The 18,135-nt window shown below is 38.1% G+C and overlaps 1 protein-coding gene across 1 annotated transcript in view; it reads right to left on the bottom strand.

The window, feature by feature from the left end:
• The window catches only part of NXPH2 (neurexophilin 2), a 109,896-nt gene extending 92,083 nt beyond the window's left edge, over positions 1-17,813 (bottom strand). Inside the window, exon 1 of the mRNA XM_012740116.2 lies at positions 17,645-17,813. Coding sequence (XP_012595570.1) covers positions 17,645-17,695 — 51 coding nt within the window. The 5' untranslated portion in view covers positions 17,696-17,813. The remainder of the gene's footprint in view (positions 1-17,644) is intronic.
• Between the last annotated feature and the right edge of the window lie 322 nt (positions 17,814-18,135).

Raw genomic sequence — 18,135 nt, forward strand, 5'->3', positions numbered from 1 at the left:
TTAATTACTTGGTCACATGCCTTTGCCCTGTCAATTTTGGTCTACTCACTTAAAAATGTGGTACAACATCTAAGAAGAGTTTATTATACCCTGATGTTTTTCTTGTTCAGAACCCAGAAGTAAAGTTCCTGGATGAGAATGCAAGTCCCTTCTCTGACAGCCCAAGTTAGGGAATCACAGGATGCCTTCATCAAATGGAGGTTGTAAGCTGCATCCTGATTAATGAATAACCGTCTGAAGCTGATACCATTCAACTGAAAGTAGATCTACCCCCTTATCTACTGGAAACATGCTTGCTTAGTACAATGAGAAGAGGCATTACTCCCTACAGACCTATGCTTGGCTCCTGGAGTCAGGTCACACCTATTTATATGCATCATTATATAACACTGTGTCTACATTCATATACACAAGAGCTTGGGGATGTCCCATCGTTACAAATAAGTTACAGTGTTTACTGGTAGATAAAGTGATGACTTAAAATCTTATCTGGTTTTTGAAGGTTTTCAAAGTCTCAATCATGAAATGACCACTTTAATTAACATTAAATAAAAATCTGATACATGGTGATTAGAATTAGAAGACAGTGAATTAAGCTATACTTAAGAAAGTGTCCTTAGTATATAAATACCATCAAATTAAACCTATTACCTCACCAAAAAGTACACAAATAAATGAAATACGGAAACTAATGTAGAAAACAGTAAAATATCAGAATTAAACATAAGATCAGAAATCTTGATAATAAATTTAAAATGATTGACTGCCTAAACCCTTATTTTGATGATATTTTATCAAATGATTGAATCTAAACTTAGAAATAATATTTTTCTATGTTGTTTATTTATTCCTCTAATTATACAAATATCAATATACTGAAAAAGGACAACTGCATGGCATGTTCTACTAGAAACAAGTGAGTCAACAATAATGATAACAAGACATTATAAAGCATTGTAATGTAGATGTTGATGAGTGAACATCAAATTTTATTTTGTGGCTGTCTATATTTCTTTCCAAAAGGGCAAACAATGGGATCGAGTAGTTCTTTGGCTACTGAGAATATCGTTTCTCTGTCCCAGTAGACGAAAACAGAGTTAGGCTCTAGAGAATCAGGCAGAGCAAATAACAGTCTGTTTTAGGACAGCACTTTAACCTAGGTGCAGAAGTCCTGTCTCAAAGGATCCTTATGATCACACTGTTAAGCATAGGAAATGTCGCCTATGTAAACTCAGAGTTAAAAAACAAAGAGGCTCTAAGCACACTTTGAAGGTGATCAGTGACATTGAACCACAGCAGACTTAGATATAATATGCTACCCAAACTTTTTCTCTATAATCTGTCACAGGTCATTTTCCATTGCTCTGAAGCAAAACCTATCAGGGGAGTTATGGAGTGATTTCTCTCAATAGTTCATTCATTCATTCAAGCATTTATGTGATGCTCAATATGTTGTTGGCTGTGGTGTAACTGAGATTGACATCTACATTTTCTTTGTTCATAGATTTCACTTGAGTTAAGTCGAATAAACAAAGAAATGCACCCACAATTATAACCCCACGAGATAAATGCTAAAATGGAGGTATGCGCAAAGGTTCAGGAAACCGGAGAGATGCATGAAACAGTCCTTTAGGGGAGAGGTCTGCAAAAGCTGGAAAACCCTATCATTACCTAAGGGATTTCCTTTTCTGATTACCAGCAGTGTAATCAGTGTATCTACAGCTCTTTCCCTAGAGGCTGGTTTATATCCCACCTACCAGGAGCCAGGGCTCCAAAAGCATTATAAATTTATAAAGCCAAAAGACATCTAAGAGAGAGACAATCTGGTCCAGGGGATCCCAAACCTGGCAAGGCCCCAGTGTCACCTGGTGCGTTGGCCGCAGCCCAGAGACACTGATGTAACAGGCCTAAAGGTTCTGAAAATGTTCTCTTGCTATGGCTGTTACAGCTGGCCCATGGACCAGCACTGGGGAATCACTGAATCCAACCACTTCAATTTTCAGAAGGAAAAGTTTATAGGAAATTCATATCCATAGAATTAAAATGACTTTAGAAAAATCAGTGTCATAGGCACATTAAAACAGCAATGGCGAAACATCTAGCAAAGGAATTTTTTAGCCCAAATACTTTCACACACTATTTCCAAGGCTTCTAATATAATCCATATATAATAGGTATGTGGACCATTTGTAAAAAAGAATATAAAGCCAAAACTATATAATAGGTGAGAAAAATTCAAGAAAATTAGGTTTAGTGAGTTAGCTTTGCTCTTCCTACTAGGAAATTATAAAACAGAACACCAAATTGAAACTCTCATTCTTTAAATAAAGATACCTGATTTATCAGGAAAAAATATTTTTGTCTCTAGCAATACAGTCTAAGAAACAGCTTAGCAGCCTAGTGCCATGCCTACCCTAGGCACTTGTTTTACAGTTGAATGAACACATAAAAATATGAATACGAGAATTACCAATAAACGTTTTTCTATGGCCATTGCCTACATTCATCTATGGAAGCTAAGAATAGATTAGAAAATAAGTTCTTGGCTTGTTTAGGGATTTGTACTGAGAATGGCAGTAGCATAATCTAGGTCTGCAACTTTCAAGGTAAGGAAAAGCCATTCTCCTGCCAATGAAAAGAAACAGCCTTTTATGTGGTAGGGAAGCTCAGTAGGCAAGTGTTAGCGTGTGCATGCATGTGTCTATGTATAGAGGTAAGTACAGAAGTGAGCTGGCCTGCCTGAGACACCCCTAACACACACACTCTGAAGGCTACAGGAGCCCAGGTGGGGGCTCATCTTTCATATCTATAAAGTGCTTGAGCAGCAGCCCACCTGCTGTCCACTGTGGTTTTTAGACCCCATCCCAATAAGTAAGGTCATTATGCATAATTATAATTTATTTCAAATTTTAACACCACCAGAGAGTCTGTCTACTTTTCTATTAGCATGTTTATCTCTGGAGGTTAAGATGCAACTCTTGTAGGACACTTTCGTGAATATATATTTTTTAAATGAGAATTGCCTTAAAGGATAAAACTCCATTAAAAATGCATTCCACTGTAAAAGAAAGTGATTCATATAATTTATGAAAATAGAGTGACTTCATAGTTGACATTTCAGTAAACTTGAATATCTCCAATTTTTCAATAAAAAGGAAATGCAATTTAGCTTCTAAGACTTGAACTTGATAGTTGGATGCTACTTCTAAAAAAAATCTCAACAACACTGAATCAAATTTTACACTCAAAACTACCGCTGTCAGTTTTGATATCCAAAATATAATCTGGGTTTGTGATAAAGTCTTTGAAGAATGTGATCCCACTACCTTTTAATTGTAACAAATTTGCATGTCAAGTGTGATTTAGTTCACATTTTTATTAACCAACCGATATTTATGATTGCCATTTTCAGTTTTATTTGCTGTCTTCTACAAAGTAATCTTTCTCTCATTACTGCATTTTAAAATATGGAAATTAGGAGGCTTTACTAAAACTTTCCCAGCCAGCCCTAACAACTGGTAAGATCTGTCTGTACCTGAGGCAAAATGAAATGTGTGACAGTTTCTAGTAGGGAGGGAGATCTTGTCCAGGCAAGGAATTTTGGGGGATCATTCATCATTTATTTCTCTTAAAAAGGAAAACTTATCAAATAGAGATGTTTGCACTGGGCATGATGCCTGACAGAGCTGGCACTCAAAAAGACTGGTTGAATTGACCGAACTGAAGGAAATTTGCCGGAGTTGGAAAAACAAAAGTGTTAAGAAAGAAACCAGGTCTATGCAAAATGCTGACCTCTTCCCAGCAGTTCAAAGACAAAACAATTAATTGGGAGACGCCAGAGGTCCTTGGGTCAGCCTTCCATGAGCCACAAATGGCCTACATCAGGCATTCTTAAATGGGGTGCTCTTGCTCCGCGGGGGACATTGGCAATGTCTGGAGTCATTTCAGGTTGTACAAGTTGGAGAAGGTGCTACTCACCGTATCGAGTGAGTAGAAGCCAGATGCACTATTAAACATCCTACAACACACAGGACAGCCCCTTACAACAAGTGATTGGCCCCGAATGACAACAGTGCTGAGGTTCGTAAACTCTGATCTACAGCCCAACCTGACGGACAGACGGCCTCTGTTTTCCCACTCCAGAGGCTAATTTTAAAACTTATTTTCTAATCTAATTAAGTTATAGAAGAAATTGAGATCACAGAGTAAATAATTAAATTTGCATACTGGAGTTTTGTTGGCTGTATTATTTTTAATTCTTCTAATATTTGGTAACTTTCAAGATTTTATGTCTATTTCTTAATTTATTAACATTAGACAGCTTCTATTCTCACTATGTAAGACAATGAAGTTGGCATGCCTGCCCACCTTCACCTCTTGTATTCCCTTCACCTCCAAATTTTTATTAGATTATTTTATTTTAGTTCATCAATATTTATTGTATTACACTCCCTTCTGAAGCAATATTTAAATCATTTGTGCTTTGTGCACAAATCCACTTTAAACACAGCAAACTGTTTATTACAGCGCTTATAAAACTGAGATTATTTCAGTGGAACATCCCAAAGAGCCATCGTGCAACCTGACGACAGAAGGAAACGGAACCCCACACCTTCCCGGGCCAGAGGCTAATGGAGCCTCACTCAGACTTGACTGCAACTGCATCCTATATCGCCCCTTTGTTCTTATATCTCTCTTGCTTTGAAGCACCTCTTCAAGGATCTCTCCATATGGAGAGAGCAGTAACTCCTTTGAGATCTTTGCACACCTCAAGTATCATTTTTGCCTTCTCTGATTCCCTCCTTCTCTTCTTCCTCCTTCTCTTTTTTCTTTCATATTTGGTTGATAATTTGGCTATCAGTTCAATATCTTTTTCCCCTCAAAACTTTCAAGACATGATTCCATTGCTTATAACATCCAGTTATCCAGTGTGGCTAATGAGATGTGAGACAGAGACATGGGTTTTGGGTGGGGGGTGGTCAGTAATCTATCTTTTTTCTCTGAACACTCTTAAGACTTTTTTTTTTTTATTTCAGTGTAAAAATTTCACCAGGTTTTTTTTTTTTTTTTTAAGTCAAATTATTCAACACTTTAACTATGTCACTCTCCTCATTGCCTCTATCATTTTTTTCTGGAGCTCTTCATTGGACTTTCTAGATTTATCCTCTGTGACTCTTAACTCTTCTCTCCTATTTCCCATTCTGATCATTTTGCTCTCTGCCACGAGAAGTTCCCATGACTTTCATTCCAGTTCACAGGCCGGGCGCGGTGGCTCATGCCTGTAATCCTAGCACTCTGGGAGGCCGAGGCAGGTGGATTGCTCGAGGTCAGGAGTTCGAAACCAGCCTGAGCAAGAGTGAGACCCCTATCTCTACTATAATAGAAAGAAATGAATTGGCCAACTAATATATATAGAAAAAATTAGCCAGGCATGGTGGTGCATGCCTGTAGTCCCAGCTACTTGGGAGGCTGAGGCAGCAGGATTGCTTGAGCCCAGGAGATTGAGGTTGCTGGTGAGCTAGGCTGATGCCACAATACTCACTCTAGCCTGGGCAACAAAGCGAGACTCCGCAAAAAAAAAAAAAGAAAAAAAAATTCCACTTCACCAGCATGAGCTTTATCTATATCTGTTCAGCCTTCCTGACTTTTTATTTTGTCAGTTATATATTTCATTTCTAAGAATCCTTCTTTCTTGTTCCCCAGTTGATCTTCCTTCATAGCAACTTGCTCTTATTTTTAGGATGCAGTTTCTTCTTGAATCTCTGAGAATACCCAGTTGAGAATTTTAAAAATTATAATTAGTCTTTGGATTACTGCCTTCCTTCAAGGTAAGCTATTCTGTTTTCTCTTTGTCCTTTATTTATTTATTTTTTTTTCTGATGATTTATCTTAAGTGTCCAGTGATTTGGCGTCTGTGTCTATTCATGAGTAGAAAGATCATGTTGATTAATGTGAACACCCGGACTGGGTCTTCTCCATGGCTTTTTGGGTCTCTCCCTCTAACAGAACTCCTTCTTTAGTGGGAGTGCTGACTGCAAATTCTCCAAGGGAAAGGCACCGTGTTGACTGCCCAGGACGTGTGGAACTGTTCATCCACGTGTCCTACCCTTCTCAAGCTCAGGCATATGACCCAAAGCAAGCCAGGCTCACTCAACCAGGACGTGACATCTTAAATGGAGTGAAGCAAGGATTGGAGAGGGACAATAAACAAAACAAAACAAAACAAAAACATTGGCATTTATTTATCATCTGAGCTAATTAATAATCTCCTGATATCTAGACCCTGGATTTTGTTCTAGACATGACTGGTTTTCTAACCTTTTCTGGGAGCTTGCCTATCATAATGAATTTTTTCCCCTGCTTCAGTTAGTCAGAGTCCATTTCTGTTGCTTGCATACAAAGAACCTAAGCTGGCACAAGGTGGAAAGGAAGATTGCCATCTGTTAAGCTAATGCTACGTGTCAAGCATTTGACATTTTTGTATGTAATCAGCATAACCCTTTGAGATAGCTATACTTACCATTATTTTATGAGGAAAGAAACTGAAATTTAATAAATCTATTAACTTACCCAAGATGCCAGAGAGAGCACTAGAATCCAAGTCAGTCTCACACCAAAACCTATGCTTTTTCCTCCACTCTGCAGTATTCATGGATCATTAAGGATACAGGCCTGGCTGCAGTTAGGAGTATGTGATAAATATTGGATGAGAGATTTAAGGCTGGGAAAGCCAGGAAGAGGAATTTAGACTCACTGTGTTAAGAAAAAGGGAATCACAACCCAATCTCATTCTTAATAGTGGAGAGGCGTAGTAAATCAAAGGAGAATTTAAGAAAGATGATTCTGCAATTTGGGGGATGAATTGAGAAGGCTCATGTGGGGATGAGACACACCAGTAGGAGGCTATGGTGGTGATGAAATGGCTGGGCACGGAGAGAGACAGTTTACAGAGGGATTTGGAAGGAAATTTCATAGGATTCTGTGACTGAATGGATATTATAGGGGATGAGGAATGGTGAGCCAAAAATGACTACAAGATTTCCAGTTGCAAGAAGGAAAGCTGAGGGAATGCATGTACTTGCCTCCCTGCCAAAATCCCAATGAAACGAGCTAGGAATGAGAAAACAAGAATGAATGCACAGAGTCTACAAAATCTGAGAATCTCTGGAAGATACAAAGAAGAGTGAATCAGAATGATGGAAAAGCCAAGTGTGCTGAACAGCCTGTAACCAAGCAGAACTGCATCTAGCAGGACACTGAGGTTTATGCCCCCTCCTGTGAACGTCCTTCCCACCACCAGACTCGCAGCAGGACATGTGAGTGAAGCAGGCACCAGGGTAGCTCCCAAGAGATTGCAACACTCTCCTCTGAGCAGAGTGCTGGAGTTCTGGATGCTCACCCCGCCCCCCTTGCCCACAGGCTTCATTCAGTTGGGATCCCTTAGAAACTTCTCTGCCAAGGAAACCTTCTATTCACAGTGCTAGACCTACAGAGAGGAAGAGGGCAGTCCCCTAGCTACCCACTGTGTTTCAAAAACAATTAACATAATACAAACTTGGGGGGAAAATAGGGTATAATTTCACAGCTATGGAGGAGGTTTTTAAAAATGAATGTAATTGTATATATAGTTTTTTGTTCAATGAATTTAAAGATACATAACAATGCATAATCTTCTTTAAAATTAATAAAAGTGACTCCATAAGCATTGAAGAAAAAAATATGAATGGGTAAGTAGCCATAAAGGTAATTGATAAATGACTTCCTCTTTCAAAACAAAAAGGGGCAAATTGATTAGCATGACTCCCAACAAACTGCTAGGGGAAAAACAATTGTCAAGTATTTTAACTTCTCCCAGGACTGAGGGAGAAAAAATTAGAAGTCTTTCTAATTATGATCCTAGCATAATCTGGATGCAAAAACCTGGCATAATTCACTGTAGCCATGTTTCACCCATGAAAGTAATCAGTGTTCATAAATAAAATAATAAAAGCATATATATGTAAAATAAATGAAAATAGTAAATAAGTAGTAAATAAAAATAATAAACTTTATAATTGGTAAAGTTTATGTTAAAGTTAGCAACAAAAAATGCTTAATTTCAGTTTTATTCAACAATATTTTGAAGGTTCTATCCAGTTTACTAGGACAATAAATTTTATTCAATGAAGAGTCAGATATAAAATTTTTGAAGATGATATGATTGTCTAAACATAAAATCCAGGAGAATCAAATAAAAATTACGAAAACTGATACTCCAGTTTAAAAATAGAACAGATACAAACATAAATATACAAAACTAAATAGCTTTCCTTATATTCCAGCAAAAAACAATTTTAAAACATTAAGCATAAAAAATATATCCATAACAACCCCATAATGTACAAAATATCCAGGATAAATAAACCAAAGAACAATTGTGCAAGAATAATATTATAAAAAAGCTGTAAAAATTTAAAGACTATAAAAGAAGACAATTGAAAAATGGGAAACTATTTAAAAAGGCAATTCACAAAATAAGAAATATAAATAGTTATTAAATATGAAAACAGACTGTACATCCCAAAAGGTAATACAGCATACAACACATTTTAAAAATAATGAAGTGTTTTCCTGTAATAGAGTGGCAAAGTTTTTTAAAAAATATCAATGTTTAGTTAGGAATACAAGCATGTACATACACTATGAGTAGTACCATATACTGGTGCAATCATTTAGGAAAATATATTTATCAAAATTCAAACTGTACATTCTCGGCATTTTCAATTCTAGGAATTCATTTTAAAGATATAGCTACATTAAAGAATTCAAACTAGTCTAAATATTAATTAAAGACTGGTTAAATATATTATGGCACAGCCTTGCCATGAAATACTATGAATCCTTAAAAACACAAGTTGCTCTGTATAGTATCAAAGTGGCCAAAAACGTGGCTTTTTTATTGCATTAAGAAAAGCATGTTATAGAACATTATATTGTGCATCATATCATTATGATAAAAACACACATATCCATACTATCTGGAAAGATATACATTAAACTATTAATAGTGATTAGCCCTGAGTGTTAGGTGGCAGAAAATAGGTGGGATTTAAATAGAAATCTTATCATGCTTGAAGCTCTTGACTCGAGGGGGCAGAGAGGGCATTGGCAATATACATAACCTTAACATTTGTACTCCCATAATATGCTGAAATTTAAAAAAGGAAAAAAAAATAAATAGAAATCTTAGGTTGGGTTCCCCAGAAGCAGACACTGAGACAAGTATTAATATTTGAGCGCAAATGATTTATAACAAAAGCACTTCCAGAGAAGTCTGGCAAGAGGGTGGGGCAGCAGGTGAGAGAGTGGAAGAAAGCCATGGAAGTGTGTGATTGCAGGCAAGAGTCCCACAAGGGGTAGCTTCAGTCTGTTCCTGCAGGGGCACCCCGTAGTATCTGTCACACCTCAAAGCTGTCCAGACAGCAGGCAAGGGAGCCGGGCTTTTCACACTCTGACACCTGTCAGTCAACAGACAAGCGCTTTCCAGGGGAAGTGAACCGCACCTGGGCCTCTGAGTGCATTCTGGCAGGGCACATCCCCAAAAGGGATCTGGGTGGCGAACCAACAACAACATCCACTACTATATGTGGCCTTTACAAAAAAAAAAAAAAAAATGCATACTAAGAAAGAGAAAGAGAGCAAGACAATATGCTACTAGTAAAACAAAATTATATATTAACGCTCTCAAATTCTGCACAAATCTGGACACCTACTAGACAGCCTCTCACATCTGCCAGCTCCTTCTCATATTCCCAGTTATCCATTAGAAAAGTAGGATTAAATGGCCCTTGAGCCCATTCTTTCTCTCTTCTTTTTATTTTTTCCATCTGGAGTGATAAAGGTGAGATTCGGAGAAATTAGAGAGAGGTCTCAAAACCTCTACTGATCCTAACTAGAGACACATTACTCAGCTGCCAACTTAGTGTGAAAACTGAATAAAAGCTGGGACGCTTCACAACTAGACTCTGTGAGGTTAAATTGTAAATAGAATTCTAGATTAAGGAACACACTCCAAGAATCTACTTGTTCTATTTAACTTGTTTAACTTTATGGCAAAACGTATTTCAAAAATCTCTAAGATGAATGAGTTGAGGTTTCTATGTCAGTGGTAGCTGAGCAGGATGGGAAGTTTCCTAGAAATGGCCCTCAAGTCCATCATTCTGAGTGTCCATGATGAGTATCTAGAAAGATGGCACTCATCATCAACCCCACAGTCTTTGACATATGAATGGTGCCATGAATTAACGGCTGAACTGGGTGGACAATCCAAGTTTTACCACTTGTGTGATCTATAATGTGTCTTTGGTGCTTTCGTTGTAAAATGGATGCAATAATTATTGCTCTACTTACTTTTCAGAGCTGATGTGCAAAGAGGAACCATGACCTCACATGTGTGAAAGAATTTTGTAAACCGTGTAGTGCTTTACACCAAGTCCCTTATCTTAACACAAAGAATCCAGACATTAAAAGGGGGGAGGTAGGTGGTGACTTCAAGACCTGAATCCATGAATGCTGGAAGGCACTCGATCAGGAAAGACGTGTGTGACTTTAGACATGTTGAGTGTGAGTTGGTAGCAAAACATCGAAGTCATAGTAAGCAGTAAATTATAGAAACATGGGCTTGGAGCCTGGGCGATAGGGTAGAAACTGAGACATAAATCTGAGAGTCACAAGAGAAATAGGTGAACTTGAGACAATAAAAAACACACCTTGAAAAACTTCTTCCTTTCCATTTACATTGCCAAATTCCTTAACCTACTCCCAAATGTTTTCTGTTCAGACTATCCAAATGCAAAACTTTATTAATAAATATTATTATCACTACTGTAAAATGTTAAATGGTTCCTTACAGTCCCTATTTGTTTATTGTATACATTATCCAAGGAAAAGATCATACAGATTGGCATACTCATCAACCACTTTCACTAGTTAAACCTACACACACAGATGAGGAATAGAATTCTGGAAAACAAATAACATGAGTTTTCAACAGCCATATAAATTATACATGTGGTCTTTCTTTTGAATAATCTATACCATATCTTAAATTACTGTTTTGAGTGAAGATACATGCTATATAACTTAAGGTAAAACCAATTAGATTTAAAAATTGTCACTATATATGATAATGCTTGAACATCATAATCTTGCATATTCTTCCATGAAGAGATGTACACAAATGTTTTCATGATCTTAGATTCACTTAATTTGGCCCCAAATCAGCAACATCACAAAGTCAAGATTCATCTGTAGAGACATTTATGGTGTTTACGGTTGGACTGCACCCCAGGACCAGTTAGTCTTTCTGTTTTCCTTGGATTTTCTCCTAAGGTTAGGCCTATTGGTGATTTTCTCCATCTTTCAAAGGTTTCACATGACAGTTTTTTGTTGGTTTTATCTAGAAATTTCCGTAGCATTTACATTGAACCCCTGAAATCTTTGAAGTTAGTTAGAAGTATTTCCAAATTAAATAGTCTGTATTCTACTGGGGGATACAAAAGTCACTTGCTAGTTTTCTGGTTGAAGTACAGTATTAAGCTGCAATGTTGCTTATTTTAATAATTAGAATTTAACTGAGAATCAATTTGTTTTCTATTTAAATTGAAGCAATGAGTAGATGTTGGTAGTTTATAATTTAAAAATGGCACAGAGGGAGGAAAACCCTGAATGCACCATTTTCATTTAAATGTTATTGATTTCGCTGATTATATGTGTTAAATAAGTGCTCATCAATTCCCTGTGCCTAGTTTCACTAAATTTTCCTTTTCCATAAGTGGAGATAACAGTAATCAGTCTTATAGTGTTTTAAATTTACCTCTAAGTATATATATCATTTGTGATACGGTTAACAGCATAAAACGCATGTAAAATTTAGATTTAAAACAATTATGTGGGCATGCAAGATATATTTAAAATTTTTCAGTAACTAAAGATGAAAATCATAAAAAGAAAAAAATCCAGAATCACTGTTACAATACATGGGAAAAAGGAAAGAGATGTTAGAAATAATTTTTCATCTAATTTGTCATTAATGACTTTATTTTATAGATGAGGGGTCTGAGGCTGTTAAATGATCTGTCCAAGATACATACACTCACACAAACACGCACGCGCGCGCACACACACGCACACACACTCACTCATACGCTTGACCAATTCTATTTTGTTTACTGCTGTTTCCAACATACTTGTTATAGCCTCAGTGTAAAGTCGGGGTCAAAAGAGATGGTCAGAAAATATTTGTTGAATGTTCAATTTATTTAGAACAGAACCCAAGTCTTTGACACGAAATTCACTGTTCTTTCCAATACATGGATGGAAACATTTAAAATGTCCTTCTCTATTTTCTAGTCTTACTGGGAGAACAGAATGTGATAAATTGCGTAAAAGAAACTTGAAATGGGTAAATATATGCAAATAAAGGACAGCATTAATACCATTGCAATTTAAGCTTATAAAATGTAGCACCTCTCTTACCATAGATTCATACATTTAAGAAGGGAAAATTGACAAAAATAGAAATTTTGGTATATGTGCTGCGGAAATGAGCCCAAGAATGGCTATTTTAAAAACAACTATTTGAACTTCTTGAATGATCAGACTAGGCAAAAGAAAAATATTTCCTACAGCATTTGCATTTAAATAATGGAACTTCATTTTTAACGATAGTTCTACAAAGAAACATAATTCCTTATTATATACTGATCTCACAGCATAATGAACCAAATATTTGTTTGAGAGATTTTATCTAGATTTTCATAAATTAAAAATAATATGGAAGTTTTCAGTCAGTAATATCTGAAAATTCTTTCTATAATATTAAAACCTATATGGTAAATTGCTTTAAATCCCTTTTTTATTGAGCAGGGTTGTCAAATAAAGAATGAAGTTGTTGTCAACACCACTGGTCATATCACAAGTAATAAAAAATTTAAATAGCTTGTTAGTAAATAAAGACTTACAAAAACACTGACCAGAACAACTGAATTGGGCACAATGAAAAATATTCATGATGAAATAACGTTACAAAATCTTATGGCAGTTAAAAAATAGGTTAATTTAGAAAATATTATCTAAAATAATTGAAACATATTACAACTTAAATTATAGCCATTGTTCAAGTGAAAACTATAGGGTTTTGCCTGTTAATTTAGTTATCAAGTCAATAATATAGAAATTAGTTTGTTAAATCACCATTCTGTATACTATAAGGGTACCTAGAAAGTAACCCCGCATGGGTGAGTGCTCCAAATCATTTGGACAAATTTTTTTAAAGCAGCTTTAAAATAATTGACTCCCAAATCAAGATATTAAATGCCAGCTTCTAACCGGCAATAATGCTTATGGCTATGATAGAAATGAGATTCTTTACAGAAACGCTGACACAGCCTTAACTGTAGGCACTTGAGTGTGCAGCTATAATTCTTTTCTCAAATCTTACCCAGCAAAGCTTCAGGTAAAGGAGTCCGCTGAATATGTAAACAGTAAGAGACAGTCCTAGAGGTTTTACAAAATCATGACCTGTGACACGTTTGTATTTGTCTTTGATTGCTACCACTAAATCATTCAAGATGCATTGACTAGCTCTTTAATAGATATAAGGTGGGCAAAGTATTATAAAAAAAAAAAAAAACATTTCTTAATTTATTCGATTTGCAAGAACACACATTTTAAGCTGACAATGTAAACCTCTAAAAGGTTTTTCAAAAAAGCCTCTGTTTTATTTAGCATTCTGACCACTAATCGGAAAAAATTAAAAAAAAGAAAATTAATAAAAAATATAGTACAAAGATTAAGATAGCTTTTCTTTTCCATTTGGAAATCTATTAAACCATAAAATAATTTTTCCAAGAGCAGTCAGTTTCCTATGTCGCCATTTAAAACTGGACCATATAACATAATCTTAGAATAGGCCAAGTGAACACAACTTTTACTGGAAGGTGGGTGGCTGGAACAGAAGACTGAATTGTCTAATCCTAATTCTCATTTTAAAAAATGTCTAAGATAATAGCGCTCATAACGAGAAGGTAATTTTAAAGCTCAGCCAACTTTAAGTCATAACCATGATATGGCGGTATTTTTTTCTCCTCCGCATTGTTATCTAGCCAACACAGGCTATTGATCCTACACTGGGAAACACTGTTTTGATGTTTATTGATTAAGCTGTATGAGGGAAATTGTGATTTTTGAATGGAAGACAGTCATGAGTTATCACTTCTTGTAAATACAGGGCAGTGAATAAATATGAATATCACACTAAACAAATATTAAAATTAGTAATTTGTTAAGATAAACATAAATACCCCTAATAACTTGTGTGAGACAATCCTATAGAACAAGGATGAACTTAAATTTTTACCATTTTCCATCACAACTATTCTGATTTTATAGGATTCTAAAAATTTTCTAATTTACATCACTTTTAGCTTATATTTTATTTTATAAACTTAGCACTGTATCACAGGAAAACAAGTTGAAATGTGTCACAAACATTTTTTAAATCACCACTAAATGTTATCTTAAACTCTAGCTAATCATCCATTTAAATTAAAATCTCATCTTTTTACAATCTGCATTTTACTTAAAGGCAAAAATCACACTTACTACTAGTTACAAATTATCATGCAAATCTGTAAGAAGTTGACATTTGGTGAAGTCTTTACCTTGTACCATGTCATGAAACAACACTCATTTTGTTGCAATATTCATTTCAAATGCTAATTTTTTTCTTCATTAGAATAGCAGAAAAGAAATAACGTACTATTAATATTCTTATAAAGAATATGTTGCTGAAAAAGAATTTTTTAAAAATATTTTCAAGATGAATATTTAAATTTCGCAAATGCTTAGTAATCCTATTAATTAAATAAAGGAACCTGTCTGTTAAAAGCACTAGACACAGGACAGAAAAACTGAGCAAGGACAGGTAACGTATACACATTCTTCATAGGCTACATAAAATATTTATCAAATTCAGCTTATTACTTTCTTAAAAGTTTAAATATCACAAAAATAAGTAAAAAACATTCTAGTTATTGTGCCAGTATCATGTGGTTAGTGACTTATTTGGGCTAAACTTCCTATGATTGCTTTCAGATGAAACAGGCAATTTTCACAGAATTAAATTTTCAATATGCCCAAATGAATCCACTACTCATTTAAAATATTTAGCATTTTAAAAAAAGCATATTGTTCAGGCTGGCAGTGAAGATGGAAAAGTAAAATCCAATTCCAACACAATAATGCAACTCCATCCCTCACCCCCAAATTTTTTAAAAAGACGTGTTTTTTTTATTTTTTATTTTGCTTTATATCAGCAGAGGGCAGATCTTTTGAGTATATATAGTTCCTAGGAAAGCAAAAGGCCAGTTTCAAATCTAGAAAACATTTTTATCAACTTGCTGTTAGGATTTAACAGAGAAGTTCAATATCGGCTGAAAAGAGAGGTAGAACAAAACTATGAGCCATCCAAAGGAGCAAATTATGATCTGTCCCTTCTGTTACCTGCTGGGGTGGGGCCTTGTGGTAGGACTGGGGAATGTTTCCGTTTAGATTTACCCTGCTCAGCCACTCTGTTTTCCTATCACATCCTAACCCCCCTGTGCTAAGAGGCTGGCAAGGGCTCTAAGAATGTGGAGAATGTAAACAGCCTTTTATTGTCCAAAAGGATGGCAGTGTAAGAAATGTGTGCTTATCACAGGGCTGCACTCCCACCTCACTTACCGCGATAAAGTGCTCCAGGAAAAAAACATTACAGCCCAAGCACAATCCAAAAATGGATTAGAATTTGACATAAGCTTCCTTAAAAACTAATCAATCAATCCATGCTGTAATGTTAGAATCTAGCTCTTAAGGAGGGTGGATAATCCCCTCAAGATGTATTTCCTATTCCCTATTCCCTATAGACTATGGGAGTCTAGAAAAAAAAAAAATCTAACATTTCCAATATAGCAGTTTATAGGAGAACTTTTCCCCAACACATGTTAAAATATATTTCCTCATCTGTTTAAGAGTCTAAGACAGTGTTTGTGGAGCAGATACACAGTTGGTGATCATTAAATGCAAAATTAATGAAATAAGATTCATGAAGATCTTCTGAAGACCCTATATAAGTACCTGATTTTCCCAGGCTCTTCCTTTACACATGCCATATAAATGCCGCTTTGTTTGATCACCTCTTATTAGAATCCAGACCAACAAAAATTTTAAGCAATTGATATTAAGGATCAATGTGGAATATATTTGAGATTTATAATGCCTAAAATTTATTTTAACATGCAGTATTGTAGCCAGTATGTGCTAGCTCATTCACTGCATTTTCTTCTTGATGCCACTGAAGAATTTCTGAGTTAACGCTGTGGAGGTGAAGCTAATCTTTGCTGTTACAAGAATAGACAACCGGCCCTTGAGTGGCCTCTCCCCTTCTACCTTCTAGAGTCTCTTCTCTAAACTTGCAAAGTGCCTCTGGTTCTACAATGCCATGCACATCATAGGGAAACTTTCATAAGTTACTTGATTTTCCCTCTAAAAAGAAAAGAGAAGGAAGGGGGTAGAGAGGGGATGAGAGACAGACAGAGAGAGACTAGACTGTCATTTTTGCCTAAGTGCTTGGGCAAAGTCTTAAGTATGAGGACCAAAGAAACCCTGGCATCAAGAGAAAGCCCTCTTAATAAGAGCACTGCATCAGGAAGGTGCCAAGTGACCAGGAGAAATCCACCACAGAGGCGGACAAAGCCAAAGCATTTCCCGTCTATAATTTTACTTTAAAAGTTCCTTCTGGAAAGTCTCACTTTGGATCTCCCTTAAATATAATTCACTACCAATGCATACAGTTTATAGGTATACACTGAGAGCCAGGAGAGCGTGGCACCTGGCGGGGAGAGCTGAGAGAGTCACAAGGCGCACACCGTGAGCCACCTTTGAATACCCTTCAAGCTCCCCAGTGCCCCGGGCGGGAGAGATCTCCCAGAAAAAACTGCTTAGAGATGCCCAGGAGGGGTCTCCTCGTGGAGTTGGGCGTGAAAGTTACATCCTGCATCTCCAACTGCCAGAAAACCCTATCCCGGTCCCCAGCGCCAGACGGGAAACGAAGAGAAACCCAAGCTGTGCCTAAAATCGGCCGTTTGCCTTGAGTTTTCCCCCAGCAAGGCGCCACTACCTGGCCCTGCGAACGCGGATGCAGGATGCTCTGCTTTGGAAGAAGTGTTTGTGGGCATCTGAGCAAAGCACCGCGTGGAAAATAAAAACCACCAAAAAGGTGTTTCAGCCTATCCTCACCACATCCACGTACTCCCATCCTCTCCTGGACCGCTTATCCATAAACCTGCTCTCCCTTCTCCCGCACCTTCCTCCCCGCTCCCTCCTGCCCACTTTACCCAAGCCCTCGTCCCAAGCCTTGCCGAGCCCTTCGCCGCCTCTACGTCCCTCTATTCCATTTCTCAGTTTTCCCCCTTCAACCTCTAAGGCAGCCCCCAACTCCTTCCACTCCGCGCGCCCCTAGCCCCACTGCCCGAGCAGCCCCGGGCTCAGCTCCCGAGGCGGCGGCGGGCGCGGTTTTCCCGCCGAAACGCGTCCCCAGCGCGCGGCGCGGCGGCCGGGCACTCACCAGCTGCAGCAAGCCGGGGACCACCACGAGGGGCAGCGGCCGCAGGCGCATGGTGCCGGCTGGCGCGGCTTCTCACGAGCTGCGCGCCCTCGCCTGCCGCTCGCGCATCTCCACTTCGGGGGGCAGGACCGAGGCTGCCGGGGACAAGCGCGGCGGCGCTCCCCTCCCGGAGTCCGGGCGCAGGCAGCGCCGCGCCGCTCGGGCCGGTGGGCGGGCGGGGAGGAGGGGGCGGGCGGACGGGAGGCGCCTCTCCGGCCCCCGCGCGCCCTTCCTCGGAGGGGGCCGGGAAGGAGTGTGCGGGGCCGCTGGCGCTCGGGCACGCCGTGCGGGCTCCAGCCGCGCCCGGGACTTCGGCTCGAGCCGCGACTCGGGCTGAGAGCGGAGGGCGCCCGCGGGCCAGAGGCGGCGGCTCGGGCGCTTGGGTGCCCGGTTCCCGCGCGAGGCTGCTGCTGTCCGGATCCGATCCCGCCCGGCGGCCGCCTGGCAGAGCT

The sequence above is a fragment of the Microcebus murinus genome, chromosome 8 (assembly GCF_040939455.1).
Source record: "Microcebus murinus isolate Inina chromosome 8, M.murinus_Inina_mat1.0, whole genome shotgun sequence".
NCBI lineage: Eukaryota > Metazoa > Chordata > Mammalia > Primates > Cheirogaleidae > Microcebus > Microcebus murinus.